This window comes from Nerophis ophidion, linkage group LG13 (assembly GCF_033978795.1).
Source record: "Nerophis ophidion isolate RoL-2023_Sa linkage group LG13, RoL_Noph_v1.0, whole genome shotgun sequence".
In the NCBI taxonomy this organism is placed as follows: Eukaryota; Metazoa; Chordata; class Actinopteri; order Syngnathiformes; family Syngnathidae; genus Nerophis; species Nerophis ophidion.
The window spans coordinates 34,192,388-34,219,273 of NC_084623.1; the positions used below are offsets into that span (position 1 = coordinate 34,192,388).

The following is a 26,886-nucleotide window of genomic DNA, read 5'->3' on the forward strand; positions in this document are numbered from 1 at the left end:
TATTAATTTTTTTTTTAATTGCATGACGACAACAACTGTTAAACATGTATGTATAGTACATGTATATAACCATGTACATTAAGTAATTTAAGGAGAACTGCCCTTTTTCTGGAATTTTGCCTATGATTCACAATACCTATGTTAGATAAGCACACATATGTTTTTCTTTTTTTGAATGCTTTCTAACTTGTAAACACCGTGTTTTCCGGGCTATAGAGTGCACCAATATTTAAGCAGCATCTATGAAATTTTAGAAAAGATAATAAATATGTTTACATGTATTGGCCCCATCTGACTATGAGGTGCAGATATATACTGGTACGAAAGATTTTGTAAGTATTTATTTACATATCTTGTTTCCAAACGGTGCCTGTCACACTAACCCCTATTCCACCATGCTGACCCACATTCATGATGACATGTACTATTTACATACTTTGCTCATTTTAATCATAGGGCAGTGCATTTGGCAGCGCATGGTAACTTTTTCGTTCGACAACAACAACACTACTAATCATGGCAGACTTCATGAGAGAAAACACATTTACTGTACAATGTCCGCTATCACTTGGATGCGAACTTATGGATGTTCAAAATAAATCTATCTACCGGTATTTTGAAGAAGAATTAATCATAAACCTTGCGGAGGGTTAAAGAAAAAAAGCCGGTGCCACAAACCTGCGTCTTTTTGTGTCTTTCTCGCCATCTCTTGGTATGTTTAAAGTCACAGATGACCAACGTCTCGATTTGTGTCTACAAGCTTTTTCTATCCAGGTGAGAGGCATAGTTTATAATCAAAACTTATCTTTCACCAGCTAACAGGCGATCATGAGCAGCCGCTCAGTATGTCAACGCTGCAGCTGCACAAACTAGTTAGCTTTCTGTAACACGGTGTGGCTATGAACTATTTGTCTGCCTAAACGCTTGTAAAAACAGTATCGCTAATACTTGGTTAAAACTCAGGTCACAAGATGTAAATGTATTGCTGGCGCTTTTTGCATGCATTTTCAGAGTGATTTTGAGGCAAAATGTATTACTCCCATTAGCACCATTGCAAGCCACCTAGTACGAGCAGATTATTACAAATTAGAATGCGAAAAAAAAATTGTGTGTTCTTGTCTCTAACAAGGATTTTGAATAATAGGTAAAATTCCCAAAAAAATGCAGTTCCTCTTTAAGCAGGCACTTCTTGTAATATGATGGACCAGGATTTGATAAGCTGGTTGAAATAGACAAGTTGTTGGCATAAGCGGGACTGTTTTAAATGGGTTTGCCTGTATCTTACAATTTGTCATCCCAAACACTTGTCTTTTGTTGTTCTTTCTACTTCTCCCCATTGCTATGTTTCCCCACTGCTAAATACATCAATCATTTCCTCTCACTCAAACCTCACTTCTCCCGTCTGTTTTCTTTACCCTTTCTCTGTCCTCCCCTCAGGCTTTTGGCAATGCCAAGACATTGCGTAACGACAATTCCAGTCGCTTTGGCAAGTACATGGATATCCAGTTTGACTTCAAGGTGAGCAGCACGGCCTGATTTACAGTGTCAGCAATATGAAATATGTCCAACTAGTCTTATTTCAGCTGCTGTGTGTAAGTCTTACACAGAGGTTTTCAAGGTGGAACAGAGTGAGCCTCCCTTTTAAAGATGTTTTTATTTATTTTTCCCTAACCTGTTGTGACTCCCCTGTAAACCCCTGCCCAATCACATATTAATAAATTATATATATATATATATATATATATATATATATATATATATATATATATATATATATACATACACACACACACACACACACATATTCATATATATATATAAATATATATATACATATATATATATGTACACACACACATATATATATATATATATATATATATATATATATATATACACACACATATACAGTGGGGCAAAAAAGTATTTAGTCAGCCACCGATTGTGCAAGTTCTCCCACTTAAAATGATGACAGAGGTCTGTAATTGTCATCATAGGTACACTTCAGTTGTGAGAGACAGAATGTGAAAAAAAAATCCAGGAGTTCACATTGTAGGAATTTTAAAGAATCTATTTGTAAATTATAGTGGAAAATAAGTATTTGGTCACTTCAAACAAGGAAGATCTCTGGCTCTCACAGACCTGTAACTTCTTCTTTAAAAAGCTCTTCTGTCCTCCACTCGTTACCTGTATTAATGGAACCTGTTTGAACTCGTTATCTGTATAAAAGACACCGTTCCACAGCCTCAAACAGTCAGACTCCAAACTCCACTCTGGCCAATACCAAAGAGCTGTCAAAGGACACCAGGAAAAGAATTGTAGACCTGCACCAGACTGGGAAGAGTGAATCAACAATAGGCAAGCAGCTTGGTGTGAAAAAATCAACTGTTGGAGCAATTATCAGAAAATGGAAGACATACAAGACCACTGATAATCTCCCTCGATCTGGGGTTCCACGCAAGATCTCATCCCGTGGGGTTAAAGTTATCATGAGAACGATGAGCAAACATCCCAGAACCACAGGGGGGGGAGACCTGGTGAATGACCTGCAGAGAGCTGGGACCAAAGTAACAAAGGTTACCATCAGTAACACACTACGCCGACTGCGAATCAAATCCTGCAGTGCCAGACGTGTCCCCTTGCTTAAACCAGTGCATGTCCAGGCCCGTCTGAAGTTTGCCAGAGAGCAAATGGATGATACAGCAGAGGAATGGGAGAATGTCATGTGGTCAGAGGAAACCGAAATACAACTTTTTGGTATAAACTCAACTCGTCATGTTTGGAAGAAGAAGAATACTGAGTTCCATCCCAAGAACACCATACCTGCTGTGAAGCGTGGGGGTGGAAACATCATGCTTTGGGGCTGTTTTTCTGCTAAGGGGACAGGACGACTGATCCGTGCTAAGGAAAGAATGAATGGGGCCATGTATCGTGAGATTTTGAGCCAAAACCTCCTTCCATCAGTGAGAGTTTTGAAGATGAAACGTGGCTGGGTCTTCCAGCATGACACTGATCCCAAACACACCGCCCGGGCAAGGAAGGAGTGACTCTGTAAGAAGCATTTGAAAGTCCTGGAGTGGCCTAGCCAGTCTACAGACCTCAACCCCATAGAAAATCTGTGGAGGGAGTTGAAAGTCTGTGTTTCTCGGCCACAGCCCCAAAACATCACTGCTCTCGAGAAGATCTGCATAGAGGAATGGGCCAGAATACCAGCTACTGCGTGTGCAAACCTGGTAAAGACCTATAGTAATCGTTTGACCTCTGTCATTGCCAACAAAGATTTTATTAGAAAGTATTGAGTTGAATTTTTGTTATTGACCCAATACTTATTTTCCACCATAATTTACAAATAAATTCTTTAAAATTCCTACAATGTGAATTCCTGGATTTTTTTTCACATTCTGTCTCTCACAGTTGAAGTGTACCTATGATGAAAATTACAGACCTCTGTCATCATTTTAAGTGGGAGAACTTGCACAATCGGTGGCTGACTAAATACTTATATATATATATATATATGTGTGTGTGTGTATGTATGGATATATATATATATATATATGTACGTGTATGTGTGTGTGTGTGTATATATATATATGTATATATATATATATATATATATATATATATATATACCCACAACATGTTTCAAAAAAGCTGGCACAATGGGCAAAAAAGTCTGATAAAGTTGAGGAATGCTCATCGAACACTTAATTGGAACATCCCGCAGGTGAACAGGCTGATTGGGAACAGGTGGGTACCATGATTGACTATAAAAGCAGCTTCCGTGAAATGTTCATTCAGAAACAAGGATGGGGCAAGTGTCACCACTTTGTGAACAAATATGTGAGCTAATCGTCAAACAGTTTAAGAACAACATTTCTTAACAAGCTTTTGCAAGAATTTAGGGATTTCACCATCTACGGTATCATCAAAAGGTTCAGATAATCTTGAGAAATCACTGCACATAAGCGATGATGTTACGGACCTTCGATCTCTCAGGCGGTACTGCATCAAAAAGCGACATCAGTGTGTAAAGGATATCACCACATGGGCTCAAGAACACTTAAGAAAACCACTGTCAGTAACTGCAGTCTGTCGCTATATCTGTGAGTGCAAGTTAAAACTCCCCATTTATCAACAACACCCGGAAATGCCGCTGGCTTTGCTTGGCCCGGACTCTTCTAAGATGTACTGATGCAAAGTTTAAAAGTGTTCTGTGGTCTGACGAGTCTACATTTCAAATTGTTTTTGGAAACTGCGGACGTCATGCTCTCTGGAACAAACTGGAAAATAACCATCCTTATTGTTACAGGCGCAAAGTTCAAAAGCCAGCGTCTGAGATGGTATGGGGGTGTATTAGTGCCCAAGGCATGGGTAACTTAAACATCTGTGAAGGCACCATTAACAGCAACGTTATCATGGACGCCCCTGCTTATTTCAGCAAGACAATGCCAAGCCACGTGTAAAAACAGCTTGGGTTCATAGTAAAAGAGTGCGGGTACTAGACTGGCTGGCCTGTAGTTTAGACCTGTCCCCCATTGAAAATGTGTGGCGCAATATGAAGCCTAAAATACCACAACGGAGACCCCAAACTGTTGAACAACTTAAGCTGTACATCAAGCAAGAATGGGAAAGATTTCCACATGAAAAGCTTCAAAAATTGGTCTCCTCAGTTCACAAACATTTACAGAGTGTTGTTAAAAGGAAAGACCGTGTAACACAGTGGTAAAAATGCCCCTTTGCCAACTTTTTTGCAATGTGTTGCTGCTATTAAATTCTAAATGAATGATTAATGTATTTGCAAAATATATATATATATGTATATATACATATATATATACATATAGTGTGTATATGTATATTTATAAATATATATACATATATAACATATATGTATATGTATGTGTATATATATGTATGTATGTATATATGTGTTTATAAATACATATGTGTATATGTATGGATATATGATGCATATATACATATATATATATATATGTGTATATATACAGTATATATATGTATGTATATATATATATATAGGTATATATACTATACATATGTATATATATAGTATAACCTGTGATATTAAATTCCTGCAGTTGCGTGTCCTTGTTTGATGAAGAGACATTCATCACTCTACTCTCCTGCTCCTGTATCCATGTGTTTGTCTACCCACAATATTTGCCTCGCATTGCAAAACCTGCATGTTATGATTACACTTTAGTACCCCAGCTTTAGCTTCTCCTCTCCCATCTCTCCCTGGCCTTTGTCCCGTCGACAGGGTGCCCCGGTGGGAGGTCACATCATCAATTACCTGCTGGAGAAGTCGCGGGTGGTTCACCAGAACCACGGTGAGAGGAATTTTCACATTTTCTATCAACTGATTGAAGGAGGCGAGGAAGACCTGCTGAGACGCCTGGGCTTAGAGAGGAATGCTCAACAGTACCAGTATCTGGTGAAAGTAAGGATGCTACAATTTTGCAGGAGTAATTTCTTTTTTTTGCAAGCATTTTATTATAATGAATGTTATAGCTCATACAGGGGAACGTATTTATGTCGACGCCGATCGGACTGGCTGACTAACGACAACATAATCCAGGGGTGTCAAAATCAAATCCCTCAAAAATTCAAAGCACACTTTACATGAATAATTGAAAGATACAGTATTTCATATTCACAAAAAAGCATCAGAATCCGTGAGGTTTTGAAGTTCAGTCAGAGTGTTGCTAGACAACAGCAATTTCCGGGAGTCCACTGCAGAATCCGGAAGAGTTGAGAAGTCTTAACATGTGTCTAGAAAGCAAGCATTTGTCAGCATGCCTTTTTGTTGTTACAATGATCACTTTTGACTATATTTTCATGCACCTTAGAGTTGGGATTTTGTACGAACAGGGTTTAATCATTAAAGTGGTGCCGTTTTTATTCGTATTGAATTAAACTACCGAATCGCTACTTTCAGTAGTAATGTGACACCCTTAGTAAGAACAGTTACTGTACAATGAATCATATTGATACCACTTTGGCCTTGTCAGTCAGTTATATTACACAAGATGCTATAGTAGCATGGTCTTCTTATTTTCTGAAATTGGGCCGTATACATTTTGATTTGCATATAGTATGACACCTGTGACACAAGTGGTTGACTACATTTCTGAATCCAGGTTATAACAGCCATGCTTTTATTTTGAAGCTTACTTTGCACTTAACAGAAAGTAACTGTCTTCTATGTATTATTACCTTAACTAAATAGTAGTTAAGTTGCTTTTGTTGTTTCACGTTGTTAGGCAATCACGATAAAGTTGACTGGTACAACACATGTCAACTTAAACAAACTGATTTTTTATAGAAATGACTACGTTGGGGCTCACATTTCTTGTTGACAAAGGCCTTTTTAGTAAAAGGAACACAGTGGACTGGGACTTAATGAGTTTGTGTACATAGACAGGTTGTCAACATAAGCGTCTGAAACGTGTTGCACTTGATGAACAACTGTGTTTGCAAAGAGTTTTTGTCGAGGGCATAATAATAACTGAGGTAATTATCTAATCTAGCGATCCAGAATACATACATTGACCACCCACCATATGTGCATGTTGTTAAAGGATAACTACAAAAGAAAAAAACATGTTTCTTTCTCTTTTTTTTTTCAGTTTTAGTGGTGTAAATCTAGCAACATGAAAACAGCAACATCGAATGTATTTATTCTATGCCCCTGATATAGCCCTAAAGAAGAGTTGCAAGTAATTGCGCATGGGATTGTAACATGTTTCTGTTTGTGAGAGAGGGTATCCCAGTGGGAATGTTAACTTAATAGGCTCCGTGTCGGTCTCATTCCTCGGGGGGTTGGGAGAGAGAATGTGCCTTCAGGCCTTGCCTCTCTGCACACTCACCCGCACACAAACACACACGGATCAGGGAGTGAGTGAAAACACCACAGATGTGTTGTGCAAATTAGTGTTTACATGTTCACACATTTCCACACCAGCTGTTTTGTGTACTTTTCTGGACCTGGGTTCATAAAAGCTTGAATTAAAATAACCCACATGAGGAGACTGTAATTACACAGTTGTTGATTACTCGGGTTTTTACATGTATGTGTGTTTTTTTTATTAGGGTAACTGCCCCAAAGTGAGCTCCATCAATGACCGCAGTGATTGGAAGGTGGTGAGGAAAGCCTTGACTGTGATTGGCTTTAATGAGGATGAGGTCGAGGTATGTGTACATCTTGTTTTATCACCATTGGGAAGTGCAACAGCTTCAAAATAATGCTCAACATTGAAATGTTATTTATACTTATTTTTTTACATGATAATACAATATATCAGTGGTTTTTAAAGTGTGAGTAGTCCCTCCCTTTAAGTGCACTGGCAGCTCCCAGAGATTGTGTAGGATTAGGGAGTTGAATATGAACATAAAAATGACATACACCAGTATAGTTACACCATAAGCCCACCAGATAACGACAAAGAAAAATAGATGACTCCAAGACTTAGACTTTCATAGTCTTATTGATTTATTTTTTTTAATATTACATTTAGTGAATATTTACATCCATCCATTTTCTACCGTTTATTCCCTTTGGGGCCGCGGGGGGTGCTGGTGGCTATCTCAGCTACAATCCAATGCTTAAATATCTATAAACATCTTAAAAGACACACGTTTAAAATATCCAAATAGTTAGGTAACATTTTTAATAAAGTTGTTGCATGTTAAAATAAATTGGATTAAAATGTTTTTAAAAAGCTGTTGGACATTAAATATATTTGATTTGATAAAAAAATGCAACTTAAAAAAAAAAAAGGAAATATATTTTTGCGTTTACACACGTGTTCTCTTGTGTAAGTGTGTATTGGGGTTTTACTGTTTGGATGTTTCCGAGAGGGTGCGGTAGTTGTTTGACTCCTTCAGAGGGAGGCACACAATTTTAGACATTAAATGATTGAGTTTAGGGCTCTATGTGAGCAGTTTTTAAGACATGTTTGTCTGTACAATATGTTGAGCTCATAAATATATGTGTACTTCTAATTCTCCTTCAGCAGTGATGCTTTATGAAGATTATCTTATCTGTTGAGTGCATATAAAGATTAAATCGGCACTAAAGAGTCTTATCATAATGTTGTCAATATTTGTTTCTTGCCTCCCCTTTTATATCTCATTGCCTCCCCTTTTATATCTCATTCCCTCCATATCTCATTCTTTCCAATATTTGATGATTGCCAGTCGTTTGTTCTAATTATTGTACATCCTATGCTTTCTCCTCCCAAATTATGTTTTGTTTGTGTAGGAGCTGTTAAACATAATCGCAAGTGTGCTCCATTTGGGTAACGTGCAGTACGGTGGTGGAGAGGAAGGAATTGCATTCATCACGTCGGACACGCAGATCAAGTACTTGGCAAGGGTAAGATGTTACGCCAAGCACGCACATCAGCACTCCCTAACAAGGGGGAATAAGGCACTGGTGTACAACAACTAAGAATATTGGGCGCCCGCTGTTGAAGTATGTTAATTATGATACCACACTAGTATTGGTATCTATGTTTGTTTTCTGAAATTTCTATTGAAATTTCAAACAATGATATGCTAAAAATAAAGCTGCAGCTAAATGAGTAGATCCAGTTAACGCTGAAGTTCGAAAATCACTGTCATATGAGGCAGGGGTGTCTAAAGTGCGGCCTGGGGAATATTTTCAGTACGCAGCCCATTTTTTATTGGCCCTTGGCATTGTGTTAAGAATAAATGAATTATTTATTAATGACCTATATTGTTATATTGATTTGTTACCTGTAACACAGACCTAAAATGTGAATGCTTAGTTCAGATAGCTTAGTGCAAATTGACTTACATTGGATTGGTTATGCGTCCTTGATACACAAAATGTATTAAAGTGGACCCACGTCCTTATCATTTTCTTTTTGCGGCTCTCATGTAGAAGTTTGGACACCTATTATTTAGAGAATAAACATACTGTTCTGTATATCAGTGGTTCTCAAACTTTTTTCAGTGATGTACCCCCTGTGAACATTTGTTTAATTCAAGTACCCCCTAATCAGAGCAAAGCATTTTTGGTTGAAAAAAAGAGATAAAGAAGTAAAATACAGCACTATGTCATCAGTTTCTGATTTATTAAATTGTATAACAGTGCAAAATATTGCTCTTTTGTAGTGGTCTTTCTTGAACTATTTGGAAAAAAAGATATAAAAATAACTTAAAACTTGTTGAAAAATAAACAAGTGATTCAATTATAAATAATGATTTCTACACATAGAAGTAATCATCAACTTAAAGTGTCCTCTTTGGGGATTGTAATAGAGGTCCATCTGGATTCATGAACTTAATTCTTAACATTTCTTCACAAAAAAAGAAATCTTTAACATCAACATTTATGGAACACTTCCACACAAAATCTAGCTGTCAACACCGAATATTGCATTGTTGCATTTCCTTTCACAGTTTATGAACTTACATTCATATTTTTTTGAAGTATTATTCAATAAATATATTTATAAAGGATTTTTGAATTGTTACTATTTTTGGAATATTTAAAAAAATCTCACGTACCCCTTGGCATACTTTCAAGTACCCCCGGGAGTACGCGTACCCCCATTTGAGAACCACTGCTGTATACTACCGAAAATAACTATATACCCCTTAATGCTGACTCAGTGTTAGTTGCAGTAAACATGTACGTTCCAGGTACTTTATTTTATTTATTTTTATATATGTAATTTATAACAAAATATTTAATTACGATTATTTACATGATTTCTTATGTTTGACTTTTAGCATAAACAACCCAATATTTTGATAAAAGTTGATTCTCTGCATTTTCTTGTTTTCCTTTTCCATAATTCTGCCAGCAGACAAAATCGACATGGAGCGCCATTCAGTCTTAAATGTTTCCCAAATCACACATATTCAAAATACCACAACTATGATGTCACTACTGGTCAGCAGTTTAATGTCTAGTTTTGTCTGTCATCTGTGTAGCACACTAGCCCGCTCATGTTTTTATGCCTTTCTAGTTGTTGGGCGTAAATGGAGCAGTGCTGACGGAGGCACTCACACACAAGAAGATAATTGCCAAGGGAGAGGAGGTGGGATTGGATACACACTCAAACACAAAACGTGCACACTGTCCGTGTTCCTATAATACATAATATTAAAATGTTTACTTTTATTGTCCAAATTTGTCATCAGCTTATCAGCCCTCTGAACCTAGAACAGGCCTCTTCTGCTCGGGATGCTCTGTCTAAAGCAGTGTATGGACGCACATTCACCTGGCTGGTTAACAAGATCAACGCTTCACTAGCATACACGGTACTCACAAACACACTCGCACACACACAAACACACAGTTCCTAGCAACTGTTATAGACAGCGTTTTAATTTTTTTCATAAGTGACAACAGCGCGCCACCCTGTGGACATTTTTAAAGCAATTTTAATTCATACAACTATACATGAGTATAAAGTTATATTTTTCTAATGGCTACATATGGTTGTTGATGAAAAGGTCACGGCTAGCATAAAATATAAATTATTAAGCCATCTTAACTCTTTTTAACTAATTTAGTATGTCTTGTATTCAATGTTATGGTTTGTGACTTTTTTTTTTAGGTAAAACTAATTTTATGAAAAAGACGTAAAACTCTAGTGTTGTGAACAGAATAGCCTCCATGTTTTTTCATGCTTTCATCTGGTGTCCATGTCCAAGATTTACTGTTTTTCTTCTACAAAACTAGAGTAATGAGTTTGATGATTATACAAAGTTTAGTTATGCTGCATTAATTACTAGGGATGGGTGCCTTTCTCTTTTGAATCGAGTTGTTACTGATTCCCAGTGCCTGGAAATCGATACCAGTATTCAACTGTACTAATTTCTTGTACTTTTGTGTGTGTTTATGTGGTAATTAATGTTGATTTGTTCAACAATAAAATATCATTTTTTATGTATTATTTATCAATGAGCTAATAATGATAAATGTGCTGTTCAATTGTTATATCTTGATATTTTTACACTTTTTTTTACAGTTTCATATGCAGTATTATATACTGCGGGTGTTTTTAACCTTTTTGACCTCAGGCACAACTTTTTCTCTAAGGAGGGGCTCGCGGCCCACTCCAAAAAATAACACTGAAATAGTAATCTTACTCTTGATTTTCCAATAATAATATCTAACCTACCTTTAGTTTTAAAGGATAAACTTTGTCAACTGGTATGGACAATTATTCTTTTTTATTTAACACATCAACCTTATGCTGATTATAAAAATAAGTACTAATCAAATATACTGCATAAGAAGGAACTCATGAATAACTGACAACAAAATTAATATACATACAATTATGTAGTGTTAAAATATTAAACTAAATGAATAATAAATAATAAAAGCACATTTCTTTACTCAACTGTTAATAAAATCCATCCATCCATCCATTTTCTACCGCTTATTCCCTTTCGGGGTCGCGGGGGGCACTGGCGCCTATCTCAGCTACAATCGGGCGGAAGGCGGGGTACACTGCAGTCATTTATTTGACCTTATAAAACATCTTTATGACTTAAGCTCCAGCTTTCTTTTCGATGTTTGATGTTGTCACTACTGCCACAAGTGGTGAAAAAGTGTATAACAACTGAGTATCGCTGCGGCTCATATGAACCACAGCTGAGAAACAGATATTTTTTGGCAACTTCTTGGGGGTGCTCGCGGATTATCAATGGGCTCTGGCCGTTTGTTTAAAAAACACTGATAAAGTCGATTTTGCATGCAGTTGCTATTTCAAGATCCTAAGTGGCAGTTGTACATAGGCTACTGTGTGTTGCCTAGTCAGGTAGTACTCCTTGCCATTAAGGTCAATGTGCCAATTTCGTTTTTTGTTTCACCCAAAAAGTATTTAAACTGTAAGTATTGAACCTTTTACACACCAACTGTTTGATTGTGATAGGCATCTTATTTATAAATTACCAAACTTGGAGGTGTTGAAACTGCCATGGAAAATTGCATGGATCAGCATGGAACTAGCACATATTAAAAAGTGGACCCTTACTTTACATTTGAGCAGTTTCTATCGGACATACTTGCTTTGTTGGCATTGAAATTTGCAGCAGTCCAACTGATTCCGCTCTGAGGGCTGCTTGAGTGCGTGTTTGCCCGTCAAGTCATCATCATGGCATCACGTGCAACAAAAGTATTGGAATATGGCAACATTTGATTTTACATGAATTGATACCCGCTAGTACAAACAGAATTAAGTCGGTGCCTATTAAAATACCAAATTGAGTACCCCTCTCGAGTAACCACATTGTAGTATTATTCAAAGTACTTGTATCTTTAACAAGTTTTTGTAATTTACAGGATGACTCTTTCAAGCACTACTCTGTCATTGGGCTGCTGGACATTTATGGCTTTGAGGTCTTCCAGCACAACAGGTGAACTATTTACTAGTTTGATAGTCTTGAAAAAGTTATATAAAATGTTTTGCTTCACAATAAACTCAGCCTACTTCAGTGGTAAAGAGCACAAGTCCGTAATAATTAGATGGCCGGGGGCTATCACCAGTGTCCATAGTTCATACAGTCTTAGCAAAACAAAAACAACTACTGTACCCAACATACTGTAGGGATCGGAAGTGTAGTCAGCGTAATGGGGGTATGGTAAGGAGGGCTTCATTTGCATCTAACAACTCTGCCTCTTAAAACAAACCGTTTTTAGAAGCAACCAGAAAGTGTCTTAAAGATAGGTCTTCACAGCAAAATCTCTGAAGACATTTTCACCAAAGAACTATCATTACATGATATGATATAAAGTATTTTCAAAATAGAGAAAAATGTATGATATGACCCCTTTAATGTTACTCTAGTGTTCCATTGTTAATCGAGTTTCTAAGGTGAATACCTAACCCAGTGTTTTTCAACCTTTTTTAAACCAAGGCACATTTTTTGCTTTGAAAAATTCCGGAGGCACACCACCAGCAGAAAACATTCAAAAACTAAACTCAGTTGACAGTAAAAAGTTGTTGTCGCAATTGTTGGATATGACTTTAAACAATAACCAACCATTATCAATATAGCTCTTGTCTCAAAGTAGGTGTACTGTTACGACCTGCCACATTAGGCCGTGACTTATTTTGAGTTTGATGCTTTTTCCCTCTGTGTATTGTTTTAATTCTTGTCTTCCACTCCTAGTTTTGATGGCTTTTTCTTTTTTGGGGGGTATTTTCCTGTAGCACAGTGGTTCTTAACCTTGTTGGAGGTTCCGAACCCCACCAGTTTCATACGCGCATTCACCAAACCCTTCTTTTGTGATTTCATTATTATTTTTTTTCAAATTCAAGACAAAGTTATTTTTTTTTCCTGGTTTATAAAATGAACCGTGCATGAACTCACAACAAATTACACACCTGCAAATCAGTGTGACTTCTGCAGTTGCCGTATCAACGATACGCTGATATGGAGAAGTTTTTATTTACACGATGAGTCAATACTTGCCAACCCTCCCGATTTTTCCAGGAGAATCCCGAATTCCAGTGCCCCTCCTGAAAATCTCCCGGGGCAACCATTCTCCTTTAGCGTCCTCTACAACCTGTCGTCATGTCCGATTTCCTGCCATACAAACGGCGTGTCGGCGCATTCACATCATTTCTGTGGCTTTCACACGCACATAAGTGAATGCAAGGCATACTTGGTCAACAGCCATACAGGTCACACTGAGGGTGGCCGTATAAACAACTTTAACACTGTTACAAATACGCACCACACTGTGAACCCACACCAAACAAGAATGACAAACACATTTCGGGAGAACATCCTCACCGTAACACAACAGAACAAATACCCAGAACCCCTTGCAGCACTAACTCTTCCGGGATCAAAAATATAGACGCCCGTTACCACCAAACCCCGCGCACCTCAAACCCCCCCTCTCCCATCTCCCAAATTCGGAGGTCTCAAGGTTGGCAAGTATGGATGAGTCGGGTGTGTCTCGACTGGCTCCGCCGAACCCCTGAGGCCGACTCACCGAACCCCTAGGGTTCAATCGAACCCAGGTTAAGAACCACTGCTGTAACAGTTTCATGTCTTCCTTTTGAGCGATATTTCCCGCACTTACTTTGTTTTAGCAATCAAAAATATTTCAGTTGTTTTAATCCTTCTTTGTGGGGACATTGTTGATTGTCATGTCATGTTCGGATGTACATTGTGGACGCCGCCTTTGCTCCAGAGTAAGTATTTGCTGTCATCTAGCATTCTGTTTTTGTTTACTTTGTAGCCAGTTCAGTTTTAGTTTTGTTCTGCATAGGCTTCCCTAAGCTTCAATGCCTTTTCTCAGGGGCACTCCCCTTTTGTTTATTTATGGTTTTAGCATTAGACACCTTCTTACCTGCAAATTGCCTCCCGCTGCTTCCGACATCTACAAAGCAATTATCTACCGGCTGCCACCTACTGATATGGAAGCGTATTATACGGTTACTCTGCCGAATTCTAGACAGCACCGACACTCATCAACAATACAAAATTTGCAGACTATATTTACTGGTTTGGGAAAAAATATTTTTGACCCAAATAGGTGAAATGAGATAATCTCCCACAGCACAAAAGACTGTATCTCATGGAACACAGTGGTTGAAAAACACTGCCCTAACCAATATGACGTTAATTCCCACATAAAATATAGTATGCTATTATATGTAATCTACAATATTAATATAGGTCGCCTCTCTCTCTTCCCTTTCATCTTTTTTTTTTTTTCATTTATTTATTTATTTTTATTATTTTTCTAGCTATCATTATGTATACATATTGTTGCATTTGAACAACTGTATTGTTGATAATAGAGGTAAACTATTGGTTTTGTTCATGATCAATAGCGCTTTTTCTATTGGTATTTGTATTGCTCCAGTTTTAGTGTAAAAATGCTCATTGTCATTACTATATTATTTATTTCACTAACTGCTTATTTGCTATCACTTTTACAATCATATTTGTACATATTGTATGTGCTGGTGTTGTTCTATTGTTGTTGTTGTTATTGTTGTATTTGCTGTTGTTGTTTTTGTCTCTCTGTCTAATCCCCCTCTTATCCCCACAATTTCTCCCTCTGTCTTCCTTTTTTTCTTTTTCTATCCCCTCCTGCTCCGGCCCAGCTGCACCAAATGATAATATAAATACATTTAATAAAGTCAAATTCAAATAAGGCAACAAGAGAAGTATCCTACACTTCTCTTTTGTAAAGTAAATCTGAACAGCCGATATGGGCATCTACATCAACTATATGATTTGCCTGAGAAGCTGGACAGGACAAAAAAAAAAAAATGTATATATATATATATATATATATATACATTTTTTTATATATATATACATATATATATATATATATATATATATATATATATATATATATATATATATATATATATATATATATATATATCAGTGGTTCCCAACCTTTTTTCAGTGACATAACCCTTGTGAACAGCTTTTTTAATTCAAGTACCCCCTAATCAGAGCAAAGCATTTTTGGTTGAAAAAAAGAGATAAAGAAGTCAAATACAGCACTTTGTCATCAGTTTCTGATTTATTAAATTGTATAACAGTGCAAAATATTGCTCATTTGTAATGGTCTTTCTGGAACTATTTGGAAAAAAAAGATATAAAAATAACTAAAAACTTGTTGAAAAATAAACAAGTGATTCAATTATAAATAAAGATTTCTACACATAGAAGTAATCAACAACTTAAAGTGCCATCTTTGGGGATTGTAATAGAGATCCATCTGGATTCATGAACTTTATTCTAAACATTTCTTCACAAGAAAAGAAATCTTTAACATCAAAATTTATGGAACATGTCCACAAAAAATCTAGCTGTCAACACTGAATATTGCATTGTTGCTTTTCTTTTCACAGTTTATTAACTTACATTCATATTTTGTTGAAGTATTATTCAATAAATATATTTATAAAGGATTTTTGAATTGTTGCTATTTTTTAGAAGATTTTTAAACAATCTCACGTAGCCCTTGGCATACCTTCAAGTACCTCCAGGGGTACGCGTACGCCCATTTGAGAACCACTGATATATAGCATTCTAATTGATTTGATTAGAAATCAGTTACCCACTTTCCCAACAGCGAGTGAATGTTTAAACTTGATTATCCAACGCTCTGCATTTGAACTAACACCTCTGCTGCTGTTGCTATGTTGCAGCTTTGAACAGTTCTGCATCAACTACTGTAATGAGAAGTTGCAGCAGCTCTTCATTGAGCTCACCCTCAAGTCTGAGCAGGAGGAGTACGAGGCAGAAGGCATAACGGTCAGACAGAGTCTTTTCTTTCTTTCAGTTTGGCAGCATGCTTTTTATTGAATAATTGTTTTCTACCATGACAAAAGGTGTTGCGATTTTTGTACAGCTATGAACAACTGCACTCAGTCAATGTGTGTACATACCGTTTACATGACTGTACTCTACCTTTCTGTTACCCTTTACCATTTTATAAAAAAGGTCACTTAAATAGAAAGTGGTTTGATGACGCTATATACAGGGGAGAGATTGCTGCTCTGAATCCAGCACAGGGCGCTGTCTCTCTAGTCAATTAACTCACCCCTTTTCTGGTCGGACGATGCTGAGACAAGATGTGATATTGTGTATCTGCACGCTAAGTAATACTGTATAGTGAGTGTACAGGTGTAATTGTACATCTTCTAAGCACTCGCTAGTTATGACCTCTGCTAGTCAAACGCTGGGCTGCACACATCCACATCTTGCCTTTCATTACCCACGGTAATGAACTCTCCCACAAGCTGGTGGGAGTGCCCTCGATCTTTGCTCCCAATTTCCGAGTAAATGCATGATGCAAGAAAGACTTCTGTCTTTTACTTTTATTGTGTGTATCATGTGCGAATACAAAGCGATACATACCGCCACTAACACGTATCGCCAAATCTATTCAGGGGAGTCCAAATTTATGTCTTCTTTCTTCAATTCATTTTTTTTAACTGTTACTTCATTATAACGCGTACGACTCACTGTTGCGCCCTGCAGAGAGACCGGAGGATGTACAGCATGGAATAGTAATTTTCTAGTGAGACTGAACTAGTGAGTTCTAACAAAAAAACACGTATCTGTGGCGCTATTTATGTGCTGTGCTCCAAATGCTTTAGACAATATACTTGTACAGTACTACAGATCTTCTCAAAGTTTTTTAATCATTAAACAAATATTAAAAATTACTTATGGACATTGCAGCCTTTTGTGCCCCTGCTAAAATCTTTTGTTTGATGGCGGGCATCTTTATAAGTAATCTTGCTCAAATTGACTGACACAGGCTTGCCAGTTGGTGTGTACCAAATTTCATGGTGATTCTTAACATGCTAAGCCAATCTGATTTATGTAGTCAAATATTGAGCTTTAAAAAAAGTGTCACCATGTGGCGTATATATCAGAACATACACAAAAGCACATGCAGTACAACAGGGCTGCATGTTTTTTTGTGCTGCAGTTCTCATTCAAGTGGGTGTTCCTGGTTACCTGGCTTGCTGGGTGTGCTGTACATACAATTACACTGTGTTGGTTTTGAGCATTGCTGTATTGTGTGTTGCATGAACAGTGTAACATTAGCAACTATTTTTTTATTCTGGTGCCACATTCCACCTGTAAATCTCGGTCCCACTCATACAGGAAAATCATGTTAATTGAAACCATTGATCGGCTTCTTTTGTTTCAGTGTTCTTATACAGCCAGCACAATTCAGTCCAATTAGGTTTTTTGTGTCATGGACTCATGGTCTCCTGGGGCGGCGTTGCTCGGTTGGTAGAGCCGTCGTGCCAGCAACTTGAGGGTCCCATGTTCGATGCCCGCTACTGCCACCCTAGTCACAGCTGTTGTGTCCTTAGGCAAGACACTTTACCCACCTGCTCCCAGTGCCACCCACACTGGTTTGAATGTAACTTAGATAATGGGTTTCACTATGTATAGTGCTTTGAGTCACTAGAGAATAGCACTATATACGTTTTATTCACTTCAATTCACACTCCTAGGAATGGTTTGGTTCTGTCTTTCCAGTGGGAACCCGTCCAATACTTCAACAACAAGATCATCTGTGACTTGGTGGAGGAGAAGTTTAAAGGCATCATCTCCATTCTGGTGAGGAATTCTCCCATTCTCATTACCTTTACCACAGAGCTCATCTTTCCATCTTGTTTCCAGTGAGGATGTGCAATTTGTTGCTGATCCTAATTTGGATTGCTCGTTATTGGCATATGTGAATTTGTAGTTATCAAATTAGTTCATGTCACATTCAAGTTATTTCTACTAAATATACTATATCGTGTGTTTTGCCAGATTAGTTTCAATTTGAAATGAATGCATTAATATTTAATACAATTTATCTTGATTTTTGTTATACAGTGGAAACCAATTAAGTCGACAAGAGTGTTTTTAATTACGGCGTTAGAGTTTAACGGCGTTATTTTTTTCAGCAACGAGTAATTTACCGTTTTTTTGGGAGTATAAGTCGCTCCGGAGTATAAATCGCACCTGCTGAAAATGCATAATAAAGAAGGAAAAAAAAACATACATGAGTCGCACTGGAGTATAAGTCACATTTTTGGGGGAAATGTATTTGATAAAATCCTACACCAAGAATAGACATTTGAAAGGCAATTTAAAATAAATAAAGAATAGTGAACAACAGGCTGAATAAGTGTACGTTATATGACGCATAAATAACCAACTGAGAAGGTGCCTGGTATGTTAACGTAACATATTATGGTAAGAGTCATTCAAATAACTATAACATATAGAACATGCTATACGTTTACCAAACAATCTGTCACTCCTAATCGCTAAATCCCATGAAATCTTATACGTCTAGTCTCTTATGTGAATGAGCTAAATAATATTATTTGATATTTCACGGTAATGTGAAATTATAAATAATGTAAGAGTCCAGTCCATTGGGTAACCAGAAGAGGGTCGTAGGGGGGATCTTCTCGCAAGTCGACAATGCAGAGACATCACCAGCTGATGCATAGAATAGTGGTTCACTCTAGGTGTCGACTTGGAACAGCTAGCGAATCTTCCATACTGGTACCTCTCTAGAGATTATCTGTGACTACCTGGTAAGGGAGAGGACAGAACAGAAAAGCAAAGCGGCAGGTCAACTGGTCTAACAGGATTTATCCAAAAGCTATTAAATTAAGCTCACAACATAGTGAACTGAACAATGCAAACTTGTTTTGTTTCGCAGTGTGAAATGACAACAGCAACATAAATACTGCCGAGTTATACAGCATTAAAACATGCACACAGTGACTTCTGTTTCAGTGATTCAAAATAAAAGCTGAGTAGTGTTAACCTGGATTCTACTACAGCAACTAATAACAACCTTTTATTTTTTAGATGGGAAGACAGTTTTTGTGCGTGCATGAAAGCTTTGTAGTTTTAGTTAACAGCAACAGCTCTGTTAAATACAAAAATTTCAAGAAATGTTGTCATTGTTTTGATATTTTCAATATAAAGGCAACATTTGATGACGCTACTGCCTTAGGTTTGAAATTTCACAATTTATTGTGCAAGCAACGGCTAGTGTCGTGTTCATTTGTGTCAGCCTTTTAATTGTGGTAAACTCTCAATATACTTGAGGGATAACAAGCAACTCATTATCATGTTAGAATTTCAGCACTAATTTCATTCCACTGCTGTAGTGTCTGGCCAACTGCTCTTATGCTTTTTCTGTTCAGGATGAAGAGTGTCTGAGACCTGGAGATGCCAGTGACATCACCTTCTTAGAGAAGCTGGAGGACACCGTAGGAGGTCATCCGCACTTTGTCACGTCAGTTCAATTCCCAAATTGCACAATTTACCAAATGTCCTCAAGCTTGGTCTCATATCACTGTGGTACTGCACACATTGTACAACCCCCTGATTTAAGCTATGTTAATGATGTATTTTTCTGTGGTTTACTGCAGTCACAAGCTGGCTGATGCAAAGACTCGGAAGGTAATGGGTCGTGATGAATTCCGACTGCTGCATTATGCCGGAGAGGTCAACTACAACGTCAATGGTACATATGCGCCAATGTGCGCAGCCTTAAACAAAAAGATAGAAAAACATCCAATTTCACCAGGCTACAATTAGAACGCAATGTATTGCATGACAAACTTAGCATGTAAAGTTTTTCAAGTACTTTTTCAAAGTCATCCTTTTTAGTAATAACATAACTTTTTTTTTTTTTTTTTTACCAGAAATGGGATATTACAGTAAAAGGTGTAAACATCACCTTGTGTCGCAGTAATCCAAAGGTGTAGTGCGGTGGTCTCAAACCTGGCGCCCAAATGCCATTTGCGGTCCTCAGGCCCATATTTTGTGGCCCCGTACTTAACTTCATAGTTTAGGGCACAGGTGTCAAACCCAAGACCCGGGGGCCAGATCTGACCTGACACATCATTCTATAATGCCCCCAAAAGCCTAGAAATAATAATCCTCAATAAAGTATTTTACTTTCTATCTCCATCCAGACAGAAAAAAATATGTATACATATATATAGTAAACTATTTCAAACTATTATATATTATTTAATGATGAAAAAAAAATATATATTATCAAACATTCAAATTTTTTGGGTCAAAATGAAAACAAATACTAAAATACTTGCTTGACTTATAATTTAAAAGCACGTTATCCATCAAATGATACACTGTAAAAATGAAAATAGATTTTATGGTTACATTTTACAGTAGAAAAACAGTGGTACCATCTTAAATTTACAATAATACACTAAAACCAACAACCATATATTTTACAGTTAAAAAAAGCCCTGACAGCTCAGTCGTCAGGATTTTACTGTACATTTTTTCCTGTTTACATTAATGAGCCGTAAAAAAAACACCTTAAATTTCACTGTTGCATAACTGCAAATTGGCCCTCAATGAAAACGAGTTTGACACAGCTGGTTTAGTTTAATTGCGGCCTGCACACCCTCGGCAGCTAACAGTTGAATATATTATAGCAATCTTGAATACCAATATAAAGAACGGTCCAAACCAAAATTACAAAGAAACAAACACACATTGGGCACCACCAAGATCAGAAACCAAGCGGAAGTGTCTCTGACCAGTGTGAAAATGTAAAATTTTTACATAAAATTGTACTTTTACAATCACTGTTATAGCTGTCAGTCACCATAGTTGCTGGTAGAAGTAGTTAACACATTTAGTCACGAGGTTCAGAAGTGAATACTTTGTGCGGCCAAGCCTCACCCCGGATCTATCTCTGGTGGGCCCCAGGTAAATTGAGTTTAAGACCTCTGGCGTAGTGTGTTGAAGAGTATAGTTAGGGTTTAGTTGATTTCTAACATGATTTAAAAAGCATCACAGTTGTATACTTAAACAAGTCAATGTGTCCAAAAAGGAGCAGGAAGAAGCAGATCTTATATAATCCTAGTCCTTGAAAATAAAAATAAAACATTACTGAGAAGGAAAGCACGGTTGGGGACATGTTACTGTATGTCATTTTGAGAAAATGACAGAAGGAGAAATGACAAATATAATTTGCTGTAGAACTAAATATAAGCAGATGTGACATAGTATTATTCATATTATTAACAAACTGACACATTGTACTTGATATTCATCAATCCATCTTCTCTTCAGGTTTTCTGGACAAGAACAATGACCTGCTCTTTAGAAACTTAAAGGAGGTAAGAATGATTGAGAAAACAATAAGCGATATCTGACTTGAATGGCTTTTGTCTGATTTGGGGGTTAACAGTTGTTTTATATTTCTATTTTAAGGTTATGTTCATGTCGGAGAACAAGATCCTAAACCAGTGTTTCGACAGAGAGGAGCTGAGTGACAAAAAACGTCCAGACACAGTAATATTCCACACTCTTGTACATCTCGGCATATTTTCCCACAACAGAACAGGCAGCCGTGTTGTTCCCTTTCTCGTTGTTGAGTGGGATTTTCTCTTGCTGCCTTCTTGCTGAGGAATGCCCTTAACACACATTCAGAGTGGCTTGAACAGGGTACTGTCACAGGCTGGTCCCTCTCCTCCACTCTACATAGCCAGTGTTCACACTCTCCACCCTGCTGACATGAGCAATACAGTCTTTGCTATCCACCCATCTAAGACTTCCATTTACTCGCTAATCTCATGCGCGAACGGACCTGTCACTAACTCATTTAGACTCCTGTTCTCATCGTTCCGTTTTGCTTGTGTCCATCTTCCCAGGCAGCGACCCAGTTCAAGGCCAGCCTGGCGAAACTTATGGAGATCCTCATGTCTAAGGAGCCGTCATATGTCCGCTGCATCAAGCCCAATGACTCCAAGCAAGCAAGTAAGAAGTAATTTCTTGGTTTTTTTTCTCCAATTTTAAACAAACAATTGGATTGAAAATAATCAGCTCAAATTACAACTGCTGGATAGATAGGTTGTGCTTTATTGATTCATTCAGGATAGTTCCCTCAGGAAATAATCTACTCTGTGGCTAATATAGTGGTTTTCTCCTAAGTAATGTATTTATTTCTACCCATTTTCAAGTAAAATATATGTGACAAACCATCTGTGTTTAACCTAGACATGAGGACACTGTTGGCATTACAGTTTTTTTGTTGTTTTTTTACAATGAAACCCGCTCATTTCAGTCTCGCTTATGTCAACAACCCATCTAAGTTGACCAGTCCACCTTTTTCTTCCTATTACTTAAAAAACAACACACCATTTTTTGTTTTTTACTTGGTGTGCAATATGTGTGTTGAGATAGTGTTTTTGTTTTATTATTTATATATACATGTTGCAATCATGAGCGCACAATATGTACTATTTATTACTCATTTTTATTTTTTATTTTCTTACTGTATTTAAAAATTCGCATTTTCCCATTGTGGAATAAATAAGGTTAAAAAATCTCTTTAAATACACACAAGGCAATGCTTTTTACCCAATGCTATCCAATCTTTATTATTGATATCACAATTTAAAAACAGTAAAACTTTCACAAAAGGTCTGCACGATAGTTAAAAATACACATTTAAAACCAAGATAAAACTAGAGACAGTCTGTAATAAAAACAAACATTCAACTTATAAAAGTAAATCTATAAAAGAAAACCAAATGGACCGACATCACAGAACTCTCAAGTTCGTCTAAAAGCCAAGGAGTAAAACTATGTTTTAAGACGTGATGTAAAAGTCGTTAACGAGGGAGACCAGAAAAGAGTGATCCTTTCTGAATTATAATCAAGTTTTGGGGACGACAAGAAGAAATTGATCAGCAGACCTTGGAGGTCTTGGTAGGGTGTAGATTTTTAAACAGTCAGAAATATATGGAGGTGCTGAGCCATTAAGAGAGTTTTGAAACAAGCAATACATTTTTCAAATACATTTTAAAGTGAACTAGTAGCAAGTGATAGGTTAATATATTGAATAGGGGTGTGGGTTTTTTGCGTCAGTATAAAGTGAATTATATTTATATAGCGCTTTTTCTCTAGTGTCTCAAAGCGCTTTACAAAGAGAAACCCAATATATAATTTTTACATTTAAACCAGTGTGGGTGGCACTGGGAGCAGGTGGGTATAGAGTCTTGCCCAAGGACACAACGGCAGTGACTAGGATGGTGGAAGCAGGGATCGAACCTGCAACCCTCAAGTTCTGTATAGCTCTACCAACCGAGCTATACAGTACCGCCCCACTGAAGGCCAGCAGCAGCATTTTGGAGTAACTGCAAATGTCACAGAGGCCTGGTTCACTCCAAGTGTGTTTCAGTAGTCTAAATTTGATGGAATACACTATATTGCCAAAAGTATGGGAACAACAGCAACTTAGCCACGAAGTGCTAGGCCATGCAAACTGACAGAGGAGTCAGCGGATGCTGAAACGCATAGTACAAAGAGGTCGCCGACTTTCTGCTCAGTCAGTTGCAACAGAGCTCCAATCTCCATGTGACCTTCCAATGAGCCCACGTACAGTACGCAGAGAGCTTCATTGATTGGGTTTCCGCAGCCGAGCAGCTGCATCTAAGCCAAGTATCTATCACCAAGTCCAATGCAAAAGGTGGGATGCAGTGGTGTAAAGCACATCGGCAGTGGACTCTGAAGCAGTGGAGACGTGTTCTCTGGAGTGATGAATCACGCTTTTCCATCTGGCAATCTGATAGACGAGTCTGGGTTTGGAGGTGGCCAGGAGAACGATACATTTTGAACTGCATTGTGGTGGGTGTGAAATTTGGTAGAGGAGGAATTATGGTTGGGGGTTGTTTTTCAGGAGTTGGGCTTGGCCCCTTAGATCCAGTGAAAGGAACTTTGAATGCTCCAGGATACCAAAACATTTTTGACAATTCAATGCTCCCAACCTTGCGGGAACAGTTTGGAGCGGGCCCCCTTCCTCTTCCAACATGACTGTGCACCAGTGCACAAAGCAAGGTCCATAAAAACATCGATGACAGAGTCTGGTGTGGATTAACTTGACTGGCTTGCACAGAGTCCGGACCTTAACCCGATAGGACACCTTTGGGATGAATTAGAACATTGACTGAGAGCCAGGCCTTCTTGACCGACATCAGTGTGTAACCTCACCAATGCGCTTCTGGAAGAATGGTTGAAAATTCCTATAAACACACTCCGTAACCTTGTTGACAGCCTTCCTAGAAGAGTTGAAGCTGTAATAGCTGCAAAAGGTGGACCAACATCATATTGAACCCTATAGGTTAGGAATGGGATGGCACTTCAAGTTCATATGTGAGTCAAGGCAGGTGGCCAAATACCTTTGGCAAGTAAGTGTAAAAGTATTGCTGTTAAGAGATAAAACTGATTTGATTTTAGCAAAAATCTAAAATGTTAACAACTGGATTAATCTGTAAGAATTAGGGTTTGAATTTGGGTTTATGTTGACAACTATGTCGACCTGTTCACGGAGTCTTGGTTCAGCGTGTTCTTTTATTACTATAAATTAGGGCTGCTACCAAACAGTATCTAAAAGGATAACTGTATGTTTTTGGATTTTTTACCATTATTCACAATTTTCATATGAGACAAGAGCACGTCTTTCCCTTTTGTGTGCGTTCTCAAAGAAAACATTCCCTTTGCTTGTGTTGTTTTCTGCTGTACGAACCGTTCAAATTGCTAATAGGATAAACGTTTCTTCTTAACCTTGAAAGGTTATCAATAAGGCCGGAAAAGTGTAAAATTTGTTGAAACGACGGTGAGAAAAGCATGCAGCTCACAGTCCTGTCTAAGGGAGCATAGTCGAAGAATGCATGAGTGATCAGTGGAACACTGATCACTTCGTCAAAGGTTTGTTTGATATACCTTATTTCCTTGAATTGCCGCCGGGCATATTGTATGCGCCTGCCTTGAATTACTGCCGGGTCAAACTCTCTTCCCAAAATAATTAGCGCATGCTTAGTATTACCGCCTGGTCAAACTTGTGCCGTCACGAGTGACACTTCCCCTGTCGTCATTTTCAAAATGGAGGAGGCTAATTTCAATACCGGTAATTTGAAATCGCATAAAGGGAAGAAGATTAAGAGCTATTCTGTAGGATTTAAGGTCCAAGCTTACATCACACTCAAATTTTTACTGCATACCTTTGGTAAGTGCCGGAGTGAGAAGATGTTTTAAAATAATTAGCGCATGCTTACTTTTACTGCATGCCTTTGGTAAGCGCAGGAGTGGGAAGAGGTTTTAAATTAATTAGCACCCCGGCGGCAATTCAAGGAAATATGGTACTTTTAATAGGTGTTCCTTCCCATATAAGTATTATCTTGATATTATTTGTATTTCTTAAACACGTTTGCTACAAGTGTTTCGAAAAACACCAACTCGATGTGACTAAATAAAAGAAAGCTAATGTGAGCCAAAGCTAATAAAAGAGTTAAGCTTTAACCAAAGGAAACAATCATGTATGAAGTTTTCAGCACATACGCAATGTTGACATCTATAGTTATATTTTGATAAAGACGGAGAAAAACTCGCTACTTCTCAACAGCATGTTCAACAGCATCAAACATGGCAGCTTAGACGCAAAGTTAAATCATGAAATGCAACCTTACCCGAACAAAAACAATGCACATTTATCTGGGAGAGTCTTGATACCAATTTCCTTGACACACACAAAGAAGTTGCAGACTTCCATGCTTTTCAAAGTTTCCATCTGTTTTTTTGTGTAAAATGGTGTCTGGAGCACAACCATTCGATATGTCTGGGAACGCGACCGACGTAATCTTCATCACTCGACAAATCCTTTTTTTTAATGAAGTATAGGGATCTTTTCTATTGTATGGTTGTATTTTTTGCTTGTATCTGCTTTTTGCAGGAGGATTTAAGCTTCTTGTGTACTCATATAGTTTGTGCGCTGCTTGCTGTACAACAGCCATCTTAGCTTAGTCACCCACCACTGGTTTTCACTTCCCGGAAGAAGTCACGTTCCGGAATACAAGCAATTGGCTTGGTTTCCCCCAAACCAGATTTCTGGCATTCACGCCGAAGAGTTCAATCTTTTTCTAATCACACAGGACAATTTTGTTTCTCATGGTGTGACAGTCTAAAAGGTGATTTATGGCAAACTTTTACAAAGGAATGGCTTCCGTCTGGCCACTGCCATACAGGCCTGATTGGTGGTTTGCTGCAGAGATGGTTGTCTTCCTGGAAGGTTCACCTCCTTCCACAGGGGAATGCTGTCCCTCTGACAGAGTGACCATTGGGTTCTTGGTCAGCTCCCTGACTCGGGCCCTTATCCCCGCGCTCTCAGTTTACACCGCCGGCCAGCTCTAGGAATAATACATTTTTACTTTTGTTTTTTTGAAATGTCGACAACCCCTGTAACAGCGAGTCAAAGGAATGTTGACATAAAAGAGTTTTACTGTACTATGTTATTGGATGATAACTGTA

General features: G+C 37.8%; 1 protein-coding gene across 4 annotated transcripts in view; it reads left to right on the top strand.

The window, feature by feature from the left end:
* Nucleotides 1-26,886, top strand: part of LOC133564478 (unconventional myosin-Ic-like) — a 134,537-nt gene that overhangs the window by 84,001 nt on the left and 23,650 nt on the right. For all 4 annotated transcript variants that reach the window (XM_061918821.1, XM_061918824.1, XM_061918822.1 and 1 more), the window contains 14 exons: nt 1,438-1,518; nt 5,285-5,464; nt 7,117-7,215; nt 8,288-8,401; nt 10,026-10,097; nt 10,201-10,320; nt 12,356-12,429; nt 16,206-16,311; nt 18,061-18,141; nt 19,740-19,831; nt 19,968-20,062; nt 21,652-21,698; nt 21,793-21,873; nt 22,233-22,338. In XM_061918821.1, coding sequence (XP_061774805.1) covers nt 1,438-1,518; nt 5,285-5,464; nt 7,117-7,215; nt 8,288-8,401; nt 10,026-10,097; nt 10,201-10,320; nt 12,356-12,429; nt 16,206-16,311; nt 18,061-18,141; nt 19,740-19,831; nt 19,968-20,062; nt 21,652-21,698; nt 21,793-21,873; nt 22,233-22,338 — 1,348 coding nt within the window. The remainder of the gene's footprint in view (nt 1-1,437; nt 1,519-5,284; nt 5,465-7,116; nt 7,216-8,287; nt 8,402-10,025; nt 10,098-10,200; nt 10,321-12,355; nt 12,430-16,205; nt 16,312-18,060; nt 18,142-19,739; nt 19,832-19,967; nt 20,063-21,651; nt 21,699-21,792; nt 21,874-22,232; nt 22,339-26,886) is intronic.